Genomic DNA, 19551 nt, shown 5'->3' with positions numbered 1-19551 from the left:
TTTGGCTGACGGCGCTAGTATTAGATCAACTGGAGTTCAGCTATGTAGCCTACCAATGATAGATTTGTGGGCAGTGAATCTAGATACGAGATTAGCTATAAAACTATAAAAATCGGGTTAAGTATTGCAATTTGCTAATAATTATAACTGCTTAAAACTTGAGAAGACCTGAACTGGCACAAAATTTCACTAGATCTAATTTTTAATTCAAAATTGTAACCTAACTTTTTTTCTTGTTCTCTTAGCAAATGCAAACTCATATGAATATCCACACCGGAGAGCGACCTTATCAATGCCAGGTGTGTCACAAGTCATTTACCCAAAACAACCATTTAAAAGCTCATATGAGATTTCACACTGGAGAGCGACCTTATCAATGCGATGTGTGTCACAAGTCATTTACCGATAGCGGCAGTTTGAATAATGATATGAGAATCCACACTGGTGAACGACCTTATCAATGCCAGATGTGTCACAAGTCATTTACCAAAAGGAACCATTTAAAAACTCATGTAAGAACTTACACTGGAGAGCCCCTTTATCAATGCGATGTGTGTCACAAGTATTTTTCCGCTAACAGCCGTTTGAAAATCCATATGAGAACTCACACAGGTGAGCAACCTTATCAATGCGATGTGTGCCACAAGTCATTTCGCTTTAGCAGCAATTTGAAAACTCATATGAGAACTAACACTGGTGAACGACCTTATCAATGCAATATGTGCAATAGCAAGGATAAGTTTTTTCAGATAAACATTTTTGGTTAAACAGATCTATCGGATATTCGTTTTAAAACGTCTGGCAAATAGGTTATATGATTAACCGATTTAGTCTGTATATCCATATTAAATTAGTTTTTCTTTCCCAATCAGATATTGGAGTAAATGCCACAGTTAAAACTCTTGAGCGCCAAAGCTGTGTAAAAAGAAACTCAGATGGAGAATGCATTGATTCTGTGGAAAACTTTCTTGATAAACCCGCAGCAAGTGGTAGAAGTTGATGCAAAATGGTTTGTTCGACATAGCAAAACTTGCTTTCTTTAAACTGCAAAAGGACATTTACAACATATTTTCTGCCAACTAAACAATTGAAAACAAAAACACTGTCAGCGTGTTTGACTTTAACAAATGAGCGTAACTGGTATGTTTGGTCGCAAAAAACCTTGTACCCAGTTCTGGTTAAAATTAACTTTAATCCACTTTTATTTGTTGAAATATTGGTTCATTGACGTATTAAATGACTCCTGTTGATATACTGCTGGTAAATATTGTAAAATTGCTTTAAGTAATTGTCCTTAAACTAATCCAATGTTAGGTTTTGCACAATTAATATTTTCCATACGTAAACTTATGTTTTCAACCATTTACATGAAGCCCATAAATTCTTCCAACTGTCACAGCAGAAAGTTTTGTTGCAATTTTGTTTTGTTTAGTTTTTTCAAATATAATGTTTCATATTATTACTCTATTGTAGATTAGGTGCTATTGTGTTAGTTTTTTGTTAAATTGTTTTAGCTTTTGTTTTATTCAGCAAATACACAGTAGGTTTTTATAACAATCAAACCATGGAGTGTGATCCAGCCATGATTCAAGTTGATGTTTCTTTAAAAGCCATCAATGATATTATTTTACAAGAATTTAATTCAATGCGACAAGATTTCAAAATGGAATTTGCACAATTGCAAGTAAACCTGGAAGATATGGTTTCAAAGATTCTTGCAAAAACAAAGAAAGCTGAAACCATGAACAATGCAATTCCAACTGAAGAAACAACGCAAACATTAGTTGTAGAATCTGGCTTCGGTATTTGCATTGATGGAGTTTATTCTGAAAAGGCATCAGTTCTACCTCTTGTTGAAGCTGTCAAAGAAGAACCTTTTTTGTTGGAAGAATATGAGGTTTCACAGCTTGATTCTTATGACCCAAGTATATCCATGTTAAATAAATATCCTCCTCAATCAGATATTGGAGTAAATGCCACAGTTAAAATTGTTGAGCCACAAACCTGCATTGAAGAAGATCATTCTGAAAAAACATCAACTTATCCTCAATTTGATGTTATTAAAGAGGAACCTTTGTCGTTGCAAAAATATACAGTTTCACAGACTGAGATGGATGACCCAAGTATATCAATATCAAATAAATTAACTTCTCAATCGGATATTGCAGTAAATTCCACCGTAAAAATGGTTGATCCACAAAACTGTGTTGCAAGAAACTCAGATGAAAAATGCAGCGATTCTGTGGAGATGTTTCTCAATAAATCTACTGCAAATGAAAGAATCAATGCTTGCAAAGTTGATGCTCAGTTGCTTGTTAGAAATAACAAAGAAAAGCATTTTTCTTGCAATTTTTGTGATAAATCATTGAAATGCAAAAGAAACTTGAAAGTTCATATAAGAACTCACACAGGTGAGCGACCTTATCAATGCGATGTGTGCCACAAGTCATTTTCCATTAACAGCAGTTTGAAAAGTCATATGAGAATTCACACTGGAGAGCGACCTTATCAATGCGATGTATGCCACAAGTCCTTTTCCGCTAGCAGCAATTTGAAAACTCACATGAGAACTCACACTGGAGAGCGACCTTATCAATGCGATGTGTGCCACAAGTCATTTTCCGCTAACAGTGATTTGAAAACTCACATGAGAACTCACACTGGAGAGCGACCTTATCAATGTGATGTGTGCCACAAGTCATTTATCAATAGCAGCAGTTTGAAAAATCATTTGAGAACCCACACTGGTGAACGACCTTATCAATGCGATGTGTGCCACAAGTCATTTTTCAGTAGCAGCAGTTTGAAAACTCATTTGAGAACCCACACTGGAGAGCGACCTTATCAATGTGATGTGTGCCACAAGTCATTTTCCCAAAGCAGCTATTTGAAAATACATATGAGAACCCACACTGGTGAACGACCTTATCAATGCAATGTGTGCCACAAGTCCTTTTCCGCTGACATTGATTTGAAAACTCACATGAGAACCCACACTGGAGAGCGACCTTATCAGTGCGATGTGTGCCACAAGTCATTTTCCCAAAGCTGCCATTTAAAAAATCATATGAGAAGTCACACTGGAGAGCGTCCTTATCAATGCGAAATGTGCCACAAGTCATTTTTCAATAGCAGCCATTTGAAAGATCATATGAGAACTCACACTGGAGAGCGACCTTATCAATGCCAGGTGTGTCACAAGTCATTTACCAAAGGCTACAATTTAAAAGTTCATATGAAAATCCACACTGGAGAACGACCTTATTAATGCCGTATATGTCAACATCCCTTTTCTCAAAGGAGCAATTTGCGGACTCATGAAACTATTCACACTGGAAAGCGACCTTAACAAGGTTTATTTTTTGTCAAAAGTAATTTACATTGAAGCGATTATTAATATCAACACATATTAAAACTCACATTGGAATAATGTAATTTTTTTCATAAGGTGTTCGGACAAAAACTTAGCCTTGAAATACATTTACAAAACATTCATCCAAATGCTGCATCCATTTGTTTGTGTTTTATTTGTCCACTTTTACATGATTTATCGATAACTTTTTACGTTTCATAAAACATAGAATTGTAATTAAAAATAATTAAAAGCTGATTTTATAGGAATTAACGGAAAAACTATTAGATTTTGTTGGAATGATGATTTTGCATGGTGTGTGCTAGCTCGTTCTTTTTCCATAGTTAGGATTGTTTCTGATTATCATATCAGGTGATCGTATGAAATGTTTCAATTGTGCTGAGAGTAGTCAATCGTTAACAATAGACATTCTAATATTCATTAATAGCCTACTTTGGACTGACTTGAAAGTCGTATTTGACGAAATCATTTTGTAATAGTTTTACTGAAGAATACTTTACACCCTTAGTAAATCAAATCTAAACAAAGTGATACAGTATTATGATTCCAACCATGTTTTTAGGTTGGTTCAACCTAACATTAAAATTATGGCTGCTATGCTTACCTGCAATTCGCATGGCATAGGTTAAGTGAAATAGCGTGACTTGACACCTGAATGTTTAAGCAAGTTGCTATCAATGGCTGTAATTTGTATAGATTGGAAAGTGTGCTTCTCTTTTGCTTGGCGTTAAGTCTGTTGTGAGAATGTTTAACTTGTAAGGGCTGGTGTATATGACTTTATGAGGACCCTGAAAGCACTTTGTAAATTTAACATGATGTCCGTAATCGCCAACCAGGCTATAATTCAAATTCGAATTTCGATTAGTTGCGAAGTGTCCAAGGCATGATTTCTAAATTTGACAATTTTGATGTTTTGTCGCTGTTTTTCCTCAGTCAAGTTGTGTTTTGACCTTGCGGCAATTAACGTACCGTTATGGGTTTTTCTTTTTATGTGATGTGCTGTAATGGTTTTTAAATTACATGCACAAAATTTGTAAATGATCATAATTCAAGTTAACCCTTGTATTTTTGTATGTACAGGTGGATGCAGAAATGAATTAGATTTATTGAGTGTTTTGTTTGAAAATAGAGATAATGATTGCCATAATCGGCAATTCAATGAAATCGCTGGGTCTGAAGTTGTGAACAATGCACCCATCTTAATCAACTGCCTTTGCTGTGGAAAAATAAAAATGTGAGTTGTGTCTGAGTTTGCGTTAAATCAACCTATCCACAGCTCCTAAGTGAAGAACAAGGAGATTGCAATGGTCATGATTAGGGCGATTATTTTTTGACTTGTCAAAAAAAGTCAAAAGTTTGTCAAATTTACAGCGTTAGGTCAAAAATTGTCAAAATTGTTTAAAAAGTCAAAATTTTTTACCAAGTCAAAATTGCTTACAAACTACATTGTCGAGGTGTCGTAGAGGTTGTACTGTAGGTGAACTTGTCATTTTACATTGTACACCTTGCAGCCTACTTTATACTGTTGTAAATGGCTCATTGTCTACTTATTGTGAATCAGCTTTTGCTTTGGGTTTGCTTTAGATACTTCATGTGTCTTTAGTTTAGACTAGTGGTTCCCAACCTTTTTTGGTGTCGGGCCGAATTTCAAACTTCAGAGTACGTATGGAGCCACATGAAAACACTCAAGTAATTAAAACGAAAATTTTAAAGCATGAAAGCATGTACCAACGAATAGCAACACTAACAAGAAAATCAACACAAATCAATTTAATGTCCAACTTGACTCCAACTCCAACTGACCTGTCAAAAAAATAATCACCCTAATTATTATAAATCGATTTTTTATATTTTTTGAGGGATTTTCAGTGGTCAATGAGAGCCGCAAGAAGTTTAGCTTGGTACCGCATGTGGCTCTAAGAGCCGCGGTTGGGAATCACTGGTTTAGACAAATGTATTGAACAGTTTTTATTGTGTTTTAGTTGCAGTTTTTTTGGCAGTGATTTGTAATTAGCTCACTTCCCTTTTCAGAATGGGTTAGGTTTGTGTTCAGATTTTTGCCCTTCTTTACTATAATAAATTTTAACTTTTTGTACAATAATGGGTAATTTAACTACTTGAAATCTTCAATTGTCAAAATTTGTCAAAAAGAGTTTTTTAATGTCAAAAATTTCAATTTTTAGGTCAAAAAATAATCGCCCTAGTCATGACCATTCGGTATCTAACTGTCTATAGTTCAGCGCTTCATACCAATGGTTCAGTAAGCAAGCGAAAATGTTTCTAACAAAATGTGACTATTGTGAAGTAGGATTTGTAGGCTATTGTAAACACATTTATTGATATAATAGGTTATTTAATTGGACTTGTCTGTAAATTTTGACTGAAAACTATACCAGCAGTGGTGCATGCAGAAATGTGTTTTCGAGGATTTGCATAAAATCATGTAATGACAGATTACCATAAATGCATTTTCAATAAAAAACTAGCCTTTGAAGAGAAAACTATGGAGCAGCATGCACTTGTGATAAAACATTTTTCGCGAATGGAAACTTGCAAGCTCATGAGGACCCACACTGGAGAACGACGTTTTTAATGCGATGTGTGCCACAAGTCATTTATCCAAAGCAACCGCTTAAAAGATCATTTGAGGACTCACACTGGAGAGCAACCTTACCAATGTCATATATGTCAAAAGTCATTTTCCCATAAGAGCAATTTGCGGACTCATGAAACTATTCAAATTGGAAAGTGACCTTGAAAATGTCTGTTTTTTGGTCAAAAGTCATTTACGTTGAAACGATAATTATTAATAGATATTAAAACTCACGTTGGGGCAATGCAAATACTTTGAAAGGGTTTTTGGACCTAGCCTTGAAAAACAATTACAACCCATTCATCCAGATGCTGCATCCATTTATTTATGTTTTATTTGTCCACTTTTACATGTTTTATCAATAAAGTTGTATGTTTCATGAAACATAAAATTGCACTATGTGGGTTTTTTCAGGAGGTTTATCAATGCTAGGTGTGTGAAAAGTCAATCACCCCAACTAGCAATTTGAGAACTCATATGATAAGTCACACTGAATAGCAACCTCGTCAATGCCTGGCGTGTCACATGTCATTAAACAGAAGCACCGATTTGCAAGATCCTACGTATACCTATTATACCACCATCAAACCATGTAGTGTCATCGAGATAATATGAGAGTTGATGTTTTATTCAAGGCAATCAGTGATATGATACCACAAGAATTCAAATCAATGCGATTGGATATGCAGATGGAAGAAACAAAGGAATATGAAACCATGAACAATGCAATGTCCCACCGAAGAAACATCACAAGTAGGTGTTTTCCCAAGACTCCTGTTACCGTTATGCGTTGCATTTTGTTTGTTTTTTGCTTGAATTCTTTAGCAATATGACAAAGTAATGTCTAGAAGCATTGTGTGTGATGACATTTTATCGCATCTCGCTGAGGCATTGTTTACATTAGAATGATTGTTTAACCAAGTTGAAAACTCAACCAAGCAAGGCAATTTGAAACGTAATTAATCATCATTAAATTAAACAATGATATCAAAAACGAAATTGTTGAAACGGTTGGAATAGTTTTCACTAGTACAAATACTATGATATGATGATCTGAAGTGAACCTAAAACTTTCAATCAAATTAATCGTCATTGATCAGTGATTTTCAACATCACATCAAACCGACTTTAACAATTAATTCGGATTTAACTTTCTGAAATGTGTTGCCCTAAGATTTTTTAAGTGATTTTTAGCGCTGTTTATGGTGTGTGAGTGTGTACCACTGTTTATGGTGTGTTATGTGATTTAAAATGATTTCATGTGTTTTGTATCTTGAAGCTATGAAGAAGTCTTTAGAAACATTTTTTTAAAACAACAAGGAATCTTTTTTTTTTGTATATGACAGTCACTGCTGTTCTTTACTTTGTAGTAAATTTTGAAAATTGAGTCCTAAAAATGTTGTAGTTGTATGTCGAGTAGTTTATTTGATGCTATGCCAGATGTGTTTGTGATAAAAATGGAGCATGACAACGTGGTGGTCACCATCCTGTTGTAACAATCGTCGACTGATGTTGCAGTCTTGTATCCCTTTAAGTCGGCTCCTATCAATAATTGTACCATTCTTGTATTTTACAGCAACCAATTTTTTCAGGAAGTAACTTGTAATTAGTTTAATTCATTATTAACGTGAACTATGGAACGTGACCTTGGTACAATGCAAGTTGATGCTGCATTGAAAACTAACAGTCATGTTAATGCCATTTTACAAGAATTTAAATCAATGCGACAAGGTATGAAGATGAAAATTGCAAAAGTGCAACAAAACATGGACGATATGGCTTCAAAGATTCTTGCAGAAACAAAGAAAGTTGAAATCATGAACAATGCAATGCAGTTTGAAGAAACTTTCCAGCCATCAGTTGCAGATTCTGGTATCAACATTTGTTTTCAGGAAGCTTATTCTGAGAAGAAGGTTTCCCAAACTAAATCTAGTGATGCAATTACTTCTGTAGTTAAAGACGCTATACAAAGGAGACTCTCACCCTCAATCATAGATTAAGGAAAATATCACAAATAAAAATGTCAGTTCTCCAAACTTTTGTTGACAGAAAATCAAATGAAGAATGCCACGATACTATGAATAACATTTCAATAAATACACAGCAAGTGGTAAAAGCAATACCAACAAAATCATAATTCGCGTTTTGATTGAAAAGACAAACAAATTTTTCTTTTGCATTTGTTGTGGTAACTACATCAAACACAATTTAAAGTTGCAGACTCATTTGGTCTTGCACTCAAAGTGACCTAATCCATCCACCTAATCCTAATCCATCCATTTATCCATGCCAGACCTATCACAAATGTTTTTCACGAAGCTTAAGATTAATCGCTTATATGAGCATTGAACACCTGTACTGGAATACTTCTGTCCTTATTGCGGGGTTAAATGCATGGCTGCGCTTGGTTTGAATTGTAAAACATATAAGAATTTATACTGGTAGAATTTCCATACAAATGGAGATAGTTTAATAGATCTTACGGCAAATTTGCTGGCTTAAAATTATTTGTAAACAGTTTATTCATCTTTCTCTTTTATGCTTTCTGTTAATCATCTTGATGTGCTATGAATTCATTTTTATCCGTTTCTGCAGTTTTAGTTTATTTGGTTCAGTTTGTTGTAATGTGCAGGGTGTCACTCAGGTTGTGTGCAAGTAGACATTGTATATATTGAAAGCAATTTATAGTGTAAAATTCTGGTATGAGTTCAAATATAACGTTAAAGAAATACGGAAATAGTTTCAAACTCTAGTATTAAGGATTTCACAATAATGGATAACATAATCATTGTTGAGCTTTGCATGTTAAGATTTCTCATTTTTTGAGTCATGTTTTTTGTTTTTGAATATGAAGTCCTATGAATATTTCTCTTTTGTTTCAATCTCTCGCCTTATATTTTCTCAAGAAATAGGTTGCTACTTGTACAATAATAACTGCTATATCAGTATGGATTGTTGTAGTAGTAGGGAGTTTCATCGAGATAATGTACGCTTCTGTTGACGTTTTTTGATTGCAATCAAGGATCTAATTTTACAAGAATTAAAACTAATGCGACAAGGTATGAAGATTGAACTTGCTAAAATACAAGAAAACAAGAAAGTTATGGTTTCTGTTGTATTTTAATGCTGGAAAACATGGAAAATATGGTTTCAAAGTTTGTTGCAGAAACAAAGGAAGCTGAAACTATGACAAAAGCAATTCAAACCAGTGTTGCCACTCAAAAAAAGAAGTTAACCCTACCAGCACACCTAAAAAAACCTTACATCTCCCTACGCAGTTTGAACAAAAAAAAAGAAATTTTGGCAGTTTTATGGCACTTTATAACTACTTTAGCGTCAGTTCAAAAGCACCAAAACTAAAGTAGTTCAATATTTACTGACGTTTGTGTTTCCACTAATTGAATATATCAGTAATGTTGAATTTGTAACAAGAGCAATAGCAGATAACATTCTTTGGTGCTTGTACTCAACGACTAAGTCAGAATATAAACCACCAGGGTTATCATACCTCAATTTTCTGAATTTTAGTGCTGAAGCTGAGCCATACATGTTATCATACCCTATATACACCAAGCAAACTCTATCAAACTAAAGCAAGCCCATCATAAGACATCTTCTAACCCAAAACACCCAACGTTTCTGCAGTTTTAGTTTATTTGGTTCAGTTCGCTGTAATGTACAGGGTGTCATTCAGGTTGTGTACAAGTAGACATTGTATATATTGAAAGCAATTTATAGAGTAAAGTTTTTGGTCTGAGTTCTAATTGAACGTTTAAGAAAGATGGAAATAGTTTCAAAGTCTAGTCCAGTGGTTCTTAAACTGGGAGGCGTGTAACATTCATAAGGGGGGCGCGAGAGATGACAAACTGTCTATTATTATATGAGCTATGTGTAAACATGTTTTCTTGACTTTCGCTATAGGTTCATTTTTACTAAAATTTGTGTGTGTGTATACTAAGTGTGTCAAGATGGCAATTGTATTTTTGAAATTTAATTCTGAAATACGTCAATTGTTACGTCATAATATTTGGTGTCTCTCCGCGTTGAAGCGTATTGTTTTCCTTTACTCATTCATGCAATCCTAGCTCGATTAACTGTTCTCTTTTAGCGCGATCTGTTTTTCTCACTTCTCACAAAACTGTTGTAACGATTGGATTGGATCGTACAAATAGTATGATATGATGATCTGAAGTGAACCTAAAACGTTTCAATCAAACCCATCGTCATTGATCAGTGATTTTCAACAACACATCAAACAGACTTTAACAATTAATTCGGCTAAAACTTTCCTAAATGTGTTGTTCTAAGATTTGTAAGTGATTTGAGCACTGTTTATGGTGTGTGCCAATTTTGGGTTAGTTTAGGTCAAACTGGTGTGTAATGTCATTTAAGATGATTTCGTGTGTTTTACATGTTGAAACTATGCAGAAGTTTTTATAAACATTCTTTCAAAACAACAGGGAATCTTTTTGATTTTCGTTTTTGTATGTGACTTTTCAGGAAGTAGCTTGTAATTAGTTTCATTCATTAATTATTAACATGAACTATGGAACGTGACCTTGGTACAATGCAAGTTGATGCTGCATTGAAAACTAACTGTCACGTTAATGTCATTTTACAAGAATTTAAGTCAATGTGACAAGGTATGAAGATGGAATTTGCAAAAGTGCAAGAAAATATGGAAGATATGGTTTCAAAGATTCTTGCAGAAACAAAGAAAGTTGAAATCATGCACAATGCAATGCAGTTTGAAGAAATTTCCCAGCCATCAATCGCAGAGTCTGGTATCAACATTTGTTTTCAGAAATCTTATTCTGAGAAGAAGGTTTCCCAAACCAAATCTAGTGATGCAATTACTTCTGTAGTTAAAGATGCTATACAAAGTAGACTCTCACCTTCAATCGTAGATTAAGGAACTTATCACAAATAAAAATGTCAGTTCTCCAAACTTTTGTTGACAGAAAATCAAATGAAGAATGCCACGATACTATGAATAACATTTCAATAAATACACAGCAAGTGGTAAAAGCAATACCAACAAAATCATAATTCGCGCTTTGATTGAAAAGACAAACAAATTTTTCTTTTGCATTTTTTGTGGTAACTACATCAAACACAATTTAAAGTTGCAGACTCATTTGGTCTTGCACTCAAAGTCACCTTATCCATGCCAGATCTGTCACAAATGTTTTTCACGAAGCTTAAGATTGATCGCTTATATCAGCATTGAACACCTGTACTGGAAAACTTCTGTCCTTATTGCGGGGGTAAATGCATAGTTGCACTTGGTTTGAATTGTAAAACATATAAGAATTTATACTGGTAGAATTTCCATACAAATGGAGATAGTTTAATAGATCTTACGGCAAATTTGCTTGCTTAATATTATTTGTAAACAGTTTATTCATCTTTCTATTTTATCCTATCTGTTAATCATCTTGATGTGCTATGAATTCAATTTTATCCGTTTCTGCAGTTTTAGTTTATTTGGTTCAGTTCGCTGTAATGTGCAGGGTTTCATTCAGGTTGTGTTCAAGTAGACATTGTATATATTGAAAGCAATTTATAGTGTAAAATTCTGGTCTGAGTTCTAATTGAACGTTAAAGAAATACGGATATAGTTTCAAACTCTAGTCTTGAGGATTTCACAATAATGGATAACATATAGGTTTATGCTTTTCTATGTAATGATAACAAATTGCTCAAGTACATAAGACTTTAAGAGGAGTTTGTCACCAAGGTAATTGTGGTGACATTGTTGAGCTTTGCATGTTAAAATTTTTCGGTTTTTGAGTCAGGATTATGTTGTTGAATATGATGTCTTATGATAATGTTTCTCTTTTGTTACAATCTCTCGCCTTATTTTTTCTCAAGAAATGGGTTGCTACTTGTATAATAATAACTGCTATATCAGTATGGATTGTTGTAGTATTACGGAGTGTCATCCAGATAATGTACGTTTACGTTGACGTTTTTTTGATTGCAATCAAGGATCTAATTTTACAAGATTTAAAACTAATGCGACAAGGTATGAAGATTGAACTTGCTAAAATACAAGAAAACAAGAAAGTTATGGTTTCTGTTGTATTTTAATGCTGGAAAACATGGAAAATGTGGTTTCAAAATTTGTTACAGAAACAAAGAAAGCTGGAACTATGAAAAATGCAATTCCAATTGAAGAAACATCACAACCATTGGATATGGAATCTGATAATGGCATTTGTATTGAGGAAGTTTATTCTGAGAAAGCATCAGCTCTTCTTGTTGAAGCTATCAAAGAAGATTCTTTGCTATTGGAAGAATTTCATATTTCACAGACTGAGTCTGATAACCCAAGTCCATCCAAGTTAAACAAATTTCCTCCTCTCTCAAAGATGTAGTAAATGCCACAGTTAAAGCTGTTGAGCCACGAAGCTGTTTTGCAAGAAATCCAAATGAACATTGTAGCGATCTTGTAGAAATATTCCTTGATTGATCTTCCGAAAATGGTAAAGTCAATATATACTCTATGCTCATATGTCTGGTCGAAGTGACAAAGAAAAACAGTTTTTGTGCAATTTTTGTGATAAATCTTTCCAACAAAAAACAAACTTGATCTCGCACAGGCGAGCGACCTTATCAATGCCAGTTGTGTCACTGGTCATTTACCGAATTAAACCCTTCCATGGTCATATGAGAACCCGAACAGCAAAGCAACCTTATCAATGCCGGGTGTGTGAAATTTCATGGAAGCGAAGCATGTTATTGAAAACTCATATGAGAACTCACACAATTGAGACACTTTAATCAATGCGATGTGTGTGAAAAGATGTGCCAGATGTGTTAAAAGTTGGTTTCCCAAAAATGTTATTTGCTGAGTCATGTGATTATTCACACTGGAAAGCTGCCTTAACAAGGATTTTTTTGTCAGAAATCATTTACGTTAAATAGATAATTGTTAAGACATATTAGAACTCACACTGGGACGATACAAATACAACGACGACAACACACACAAAGATACAAATGCAAATATTCTAAAAAGTTGTACGGAAAAAAATTTAACCTTAAAAAATGTTACAAACCATTCATCCAGATGTTGCATCCATGTGATTTGCATTTTAGTTTTCCGTTTTAGTTTTTTATTTTTATATGTTTTATCGGTTAATTTCTATATTTCACGTAACATAAAATTGCACTATATTGGTTGTATTTAGCAAACAAACATTTTATAGTTATCAAATTTTCAGTTTTCTAGTTGTAATTAATTTAAAAGATGTGCCCCAATTTCAATGTGGAGGAAAACTACTTGATTAAAAAATTGTAAAAATTATGTTGAAGTGTTTTCATATATTTATTTGTTGGGTATTTATAAGTATAGCATTGGTGTCCCCAATTCGGTTGTATATCAACTGAGTGACAGTTTATTAGAGTGACAGTTCATTTGAGTGACATAATTACAGTTCATTTGAGTGACACATTGATAAGTACTGTTTAATTCATTTGAGTGACACATTGATAAGGACTGTGTAATTCATTTGAATGACAGATTGATAAGGACTGTGAAATACATTTGAGTGACAGATTGACATTTGTTGATTAAGTTGCAGTTGCTGTTAATTAGTAAATGCACAGATGACAACACACACAAGACAAAGTTTAGAGAAAAAACAACTAAGAATCCTCAACCATCTCGTCCAATTCCTCTGGTAGTTCTCCGCAGTTGGTCCGATCTTCAAATTTCGCGCAATTTGGCGGAGAAATACTTCCTGTGGAACGTTTTCTTGCTGGGAAAACAAATTTCTAATGCGGGTTTCTTTTTGCCTTGTCATACGCGATCGCCGCAATGGTGTCGATGCACCAAATTCAAGGTGAAAGAGTTCTTGGGAAACTCTATGATGCTCGCTTTGAAACTCTTCAATTATTTTGAAAATGCTTTGGTGGTATCTGTTGACAATTGCATTGAAGCGGTGATGCCAAGCGTCCTGGATGTTATTTGTACGTGCAAGACCCGATTGTTGGAGTTGGCTGACACTCCAAAAATCAGGTGGGAAGAGGAGTGGGTGTCGATTTGTAGGGCGACGGTTGATTGGTCGTCTTCCTCGGCGCATTGCGGTTTGGATTGGGCGGCCTAAAACGTACACTTCTTCGAAATATCTGAAAATTTCTGCCTCATTTGGTGAAGCGTCTTGTGAAAGAACTGCAAATGCAGATGGTATTGCGTCAGACTCTAAGAAGCTTAGCGCAACCAATGTTCTGATCTTTAAATTGAAATCATCATCATCACGGAATTCCGTTGCCAATCCCTTCTTCTGGACTCTTCGATATATGCTTTGCCCAAGATGGAAAAGGCATCCATGGCAGTACGAATTGGGAAACACTTCCTTTAAACTTTAAAGCATTGACAGCAGCTTTCTCGAAGTCTATCATTAGATGCTGTGGGTTAAGCTGAACTCTATGACGTTCAGCTGTGGTTTTTAATTCCGAAAATAACATTAAATAATTTTCCTCGGTTTTTCGTGGCAGCAACGCATAGACAACCGGTAAGGGTATCCCCTTGAAGTGAGCATTGATGGTATAAATTTGGTAAAACAAAGTGGGACATATCTTGAACGTTCCGTCCAAGAACCACATATCGCAATCAGCGAGCTTCCGGAGCAACGCGATGGATCCGACTACAATGATTCTGTTTTCCCCATCTGTATCACCGGTATCAACCAAAATAAAGTCCTCGCCGCTACTTGTTTTTTGCAGGAACTCAGGAATCACCAACTCTTTCAAATTCTCCGGTTCCTTCGGCAGATGCTTCCGCCGCGATCGTTGTGCCACTTGCCGAAGTGCTGATTCACTAGGCAAAATCTTTGCAGCTTCAGCGTCAACATTTTGCCGATGTTGTTGTACAATCGTCATCGGCAGGAGACTGGATGTTGCTGCTTCTTTCCGAATTTTTCCAATCATTTGTAACACCTGGTCCCTTCGATCATCTGCCTCGTGGACATGGGACTTTCCGACATCTACTTTTCCATTGGTATCTTTGTAGTTCACCGCCATCAGTGTCGCTGTTCCAGAACAATCATTCTGTTCGCAACGAAAATAATAATTCTCTCCACGGCTCCGCTGGTGTCTATAAAGAAATCCATTGAGGGCGAGCTTTGACTTTCCACGGATAGAGGGAACGAAGCTGAAGTCATCCATTGTTATTAGTCGTAGAGTTGGAGTAACACAACTAATCTGTTATTCTGAGATGCTCTGCTTTCTACTTATACTAATATGGTTTCAGTTGCTTTTTATACAAATGCAACGGAAACCATTTTTTCTGTGCGTTGGTGTAATGTTGTGCAAAATGCAACAGATAACATGATTTCCGTTGCATTTATGTAAAGGGCCTATTGCGTCGGTGCGATGTTGTGTGAAATGCAACAGATAGGACAAGATAAGAGGAACGGAAACCATGTTTTCTAGTGCGTTGGTGCGATGTTGTGATAACATGGTTTCTGTTGTACTTGTGTGAAGAGCATCGGAAACCATGTTATCGGCTGCATTTATATCGTATGTGCCATTCAATTCTCAACCATTACAGTAGTTTGATCAGTACTCACCAATGTGTCACTCAAATGAACTGTCATTCAGTTGAGCATGAATTATTTGTCACTCAAATGAACGTTAAAAGAATGTGTCACTCAACTGATCAACCACCCCCCATTTCATATATTATGATGTTTTTTTTTTTAATTTTTAAGAAAAACTATAAAGTTTATGATACTTGACCTGGTTCACAATTTTTGGGAGCACGTAGGTCCAATGTTAATTTTACAATTAATGTTTATGTGTGGAAAAAGCATTAGTCAAGTGTTTTATTTAATTAAGAAACAATTGCTGTCATGAGTTAAGAAAAAACGTTTTTTTGTAATTGACTAAATTACATTTGAAAAAATGACTTTGAAATAGATTACTGTCATCATGTATAGGGATTTAAATGGTTATTTCCTGTTATTTGTGTTCCTCTTTAAACACATCCTACATTTTCTGTCACTGCAAGCATTTTTACTTTTAATATTTTAATTCAATTTTTTGGTTTTGACATGTTATTATTCAAATTAAAATGTTACTTTTTATTAAACCTTTTTACCGTTCACATTTTCAGCCATTAGTTGTATAGTTTTATAATAGTTTTATTGTATCACAATCAAACCATGGAGTGTCATCCAGATAATATTCATATTGATTTTTTATTGAAAGCAATCAGTGATCTAATTTCACAAGAATTCAAAGCAATGCGACAAGATATGAAGATAGAATTTTCAAAATTGAAAGAAAATATGGAAGATATGGTTTCAAAGATATTGCCAGAAACAAAGAAAGCTGAAACCATAAACAATGCAATACCGATTAATAAAACGTCACAAGCATTAGATGTAGAATCTGATATCGGCATTTGTATTAAAGAAGTTTATTCTCAGAATGCATCAGTTCTTCCTACTGTTGATGCTATCAAAGAAGAACCTTTGCTGTTGCGGCATTGGGAGGTTTCTGAAATGGATGATCCAAGTACGTCCATGTCAAATAAGTTTTCTCATCAATCGGAGATTGAAGTAAATGCCGCAGTTAAAACTGTTGACCCCCAAACCTGTATTGAAGAAGATCATTCTGAAAAGGCATCATTTTATCCTCAATTTGATGTTATTAAAGAAGAACCTTTGTCGTTGCATAAATATGCAGTTTCACAGACTGAGATTGATGACCAAAATATATCCATGTTAAATAAATTTCTTCCTCAATCAGATATTGGAGTAAATACCACAATCAAAATTGTTAAACCACAAAGCTGTGTTGCAAGAAATTCAGATGAAGAATGCAGCGATTCTGTGGAGATGTTTCTCAATAAATCTACTGCAAGTGAAAAAATCAATGCTTGCAAAGTTGATGCTCAGTTGCTTGTTGGAAATAACAAAGAAAAGCATTTTTCTTGCAATTTTTGTGATAGATCCTTTAAATGCAAAAGAAACTTGAAAGTTCATTTAAGAACTCACACAGGTGAGCGACCTTATCTATGCGATGTGTGCCACAAGTCATTTATCCAGAATGGAAATTTGCAAGCTCATATGAGAACTCACACTGGAGAGCGACCTTATCAATGCGATGTGTGCCACAAGTCATTTTTTATTAGCAGCAGTTTAAAATATCATATGAGAATCCACACTGGAGAGCGACCTTATCAATGCGAGGTGTGCCACAAATCGTTTTCCGTTAGCAGCATTTTGAAAACTCATAAAAGAACTCACACAGGTGAACGACCTTATCAATGCCAAATTTGTCACAAGTCATTTATCAAAAATGGAAGTTTGCAAGCTCATATGAGAATCCATACAGGAGAGCGCCCTTATCAATGCCAAGTGTGCCACAAGTCATTTTCAGATAGCAGTAGTTTGAAAACTCATATGAGAATCCACACTGGAGAGCGACCTTATCAATGCCAGGTTTGTCACAAGTCATTTACCCAAAGCAACCATTTAAAAGCTCATATGAGAATCCACAATGGAGATTGACCTTATTATTGCCAAGTGTGTCAATATTCCTTTTCCCAAAAGAGCAATTTGCGAATTCATGAAACTATTCACACTGGAAAGCAACGTTAACAATGTTTGTTTTTTTTATGGTCAAAAGACGTTTACGTTGAAACGATGCTTATTAACACTTATTAAAACATTTTCTCAAAGTAATTATTTCAAAAATCATATGAGAATCCACATCGTATTGCATAATTATCACTGCCAGGTGTGTGAAAAGTCATTTACTCAAAGCTTCAAATTGAAAACTCATACGATAACTCACACTGATGAGCAACCTTATCAATACCAGGCAAGTCACATATCATTAAACAGAAGCACCAATTTGCAAGATCATGCGACTATCTATTATAGCACGATCAAACCATGGAATGTCATCCAGATAATATGCAAGTTGATGTTTTATTCAAGGCAATCAGTGATATGATATCACAAAAATTCAAATCAATGCTATTCGATATGCAGATGGAAGAAACAAAGGAAACTGAAACCATGATCAATGCAATGTCCCACTGAAGAAACATCACTACCATTAGTGTTAGATCACAAGTATGTGTTTTCCCAAGACTCGCATTACCGTTATGCGTTGCATTTTGTTTGTCTTTTCCCTTGAATTCTTTAGCAGGATGACAAAGTAATATCTACTAACGTTGTGTGTAAGGAAATTTATCACATCTCGCTAAGGCATTGTTTACATTAAACCGATTGTTTAACCAGGTTAAAAACTCAACCAAGCAAGGCAATTTGAAACGTTAAAACTAAATAAATCTACTGCATAAATCTACTGCAAGTGAAAGAATCAATGCTTGCAAAGTTGATGCTCAGTTGTTTGTTGGAAAAAACAATGAAAAGCATTTTTCTTGCAATTTTTAGTGATAAATCATTCAAATACAGAAAAAACTTGAAAGATCATCCAAGAACTCACGCAGGAGAGCGACCTTATCAATGCCAAATTTTTCAAGAGTCATGTACCCGAAATAGCAGTTTGCAGCGTTATATGGTAATCCACACCGGAGAGCGACCTTATCAATGCGATGTTTGCCACAAGTCATTTTCCGTTAGCAGCAATTTGAAAAATCATTTGAGAACTCACACTGGAGAACGACCTTATCAATGCAATATGTGCTACTAGTCATAGTCAGATACCAGCAATTTGAAAGCTCATATAAGAACACACACTGGAGAGCGACCTTATCAATGCGATGTATGCCGCAAGTCCTTTTCCGCTAGCAGCAATTTGAGAACTCATATGAGAACTCACACTGGAGAGCGACATTATCAATGCAATATGTGCCACAAGTCATTTTCCGAAAACAGCAGTTTGAAAGTTCATAGAATTCCGAATTTGTCTCAAGTCATTTATCCAAAATGTAATTTGCAATCTCATATGAGAGTTCACACTGGTGAACGACCTTGTCAATGCCAGGTGTGTCACAAGTCATTTACTCAAAGCAACAATTTAAAATATCATATGAGTGTTCACAATGGAGAATGACCATATTAATACCAAGTGTGTCAAAATTCTATTTCCCAAAAGAGCAATTTGCGAATTCAAGAAACTATTCACACTGGAAAGCGACCTTGAAAATGTTTTTTTTTGTCACAAGTCGTTTACGTTGAATCAATAATTATGAACACATATTAAAATTCACATTGGGGCACTATAAATATTTTGAAAAGATCTTTGGACCAAAACTTAGCCTTGAAAAACATTTACAAACCATTCATCCAGATGCTGCATCTATTTGTTTGTGTTTTATTTGTCCACTTTCACATGTTTTATTAAAAACTTTGTATGTTTCATGAAACATAAAGTTGCACTATGTAGTTGTTTTTGGCAAATAGGTTGTTTTTTCAGGAAGTTGATCAATGCTAGGTGTGTGAAAATTCATTTACCCAAACCAGCAATTTGAAAACTCATATGATAACTCACACTGAAGAGCAACCTCATCAATGCCAAGCGTGTCTCATGTCGGTAACCGGAAGAACCGATTTGCAAGATCATATGACTACCGATTATAGCACCATCAAACCATGGA

At 34.9% G+C, this 19551-nt stretch overlaps 3 protein-coding genes across 5 annotated transcripts; 2 read left to right on the top strand and 1 right to left on the bottom strand.

Moving 5' to 3' along the window:
* Positions 1–623: 623 nt before the first annotated feature.
* LOC143449183 (uncharacterized) lies at positions 624–16089 on the top strand. 3 transcript variants are annotated; one of them, XM_076949280.1, is made up of 3 exons: positions 624–4607; positions 6381–11994; positions 12102–16089. In XM_076949280.1, exon 1 carries the CDS (start codon positions 1565–1567, stop codon positions 3266–3268), a length of 1704 nt encoding a protein of 567 aa, XP_076805395.1. In that variant the 5' UTR covers positions 624–1564; the 3' UTR covers positions 3269–4607; positions 6381–11994; positions 12102–16089. The 3 variants fall into 3 exon arrangements, with proteins under 3 accessions (XP_076805395.1, XP_076805394.1, XP_076805393.1); XM_076949279.1 differs by having other exon boundaries at positions 6602–16089; XM_076949278.1 differs by having other exon boundaries at positions 6381–16089.
* Positions 14229–15140, bottom strand: LOC143448652 (uncharacterized). The gene has a single exon (XM_076948471.1). The coding sequence runs from the start codon at positions 15138–15140 to the stop codon at positions 14229–14231; it is 912 nt and encodes a 303-aa protein (XP_076804586.1).
* Positions 16090–16131: 42 nt separating the features above from the next.
* On the top strand, positions 16132–18785 carry LOC143449196 (uncharacterized). Its single transcript, XM_076949296.1, has one exon. It carries the CDS (start codon positions 16139–16141, stop codon positions 17489–17491), a length of 1353 nt encoding a protein of 450 aa, XP_076805411.1. The 5' UTR covers positions 16132–16138; the 3' UTR covers positions 17492–18785.
* The last annotated feature ends 766 nt before the right edge of the window (positions 18786–19551 follow it).

This window comes from Clavelina lepadiformis, chromosome 3, assembly GCF_947623445.1.
Source record: "Clavelina lepadiformis chromosome 3, kaClaLepa1.1, whole genome shotgun sequence".
NCBI lineage: Eukaryota > Metazoa > Chordata > Ascidiacea > Aplousobranchia > Clavelinidae > Clavelina > Clavelina lepadiformis.
The sequence above is the reverse complement of the archived record's forward strand: the minus strand, read 5'-3'. Positions and strand labels throughout refer to the sequence as shown.

Excerpts from the sequence above, each read along its gene's own strand:
- LOC143449183 (XM_076949279.1), top strand. The coding sequence starts at position 1,565 with ATGGAGTGTGATCCAGCCATGATTCAAGTTGATGTTTCTTTAAAAGCC.
- LOC143448652 (XM_076948471.1), bottom strand. The coding sequence starts at position 15,140 with ATGGATGACTTCAGCTTCGTTCCCTCTATCCGTGGAAAGTCAAAGCTC.
- LOC143449196 (XM_076949296.1), top strand. The coding sequence starts at position 16,139 with ATGGAGTGTCATCCAGATAATATTCATATTGATTTTTTATTGAAAGCA.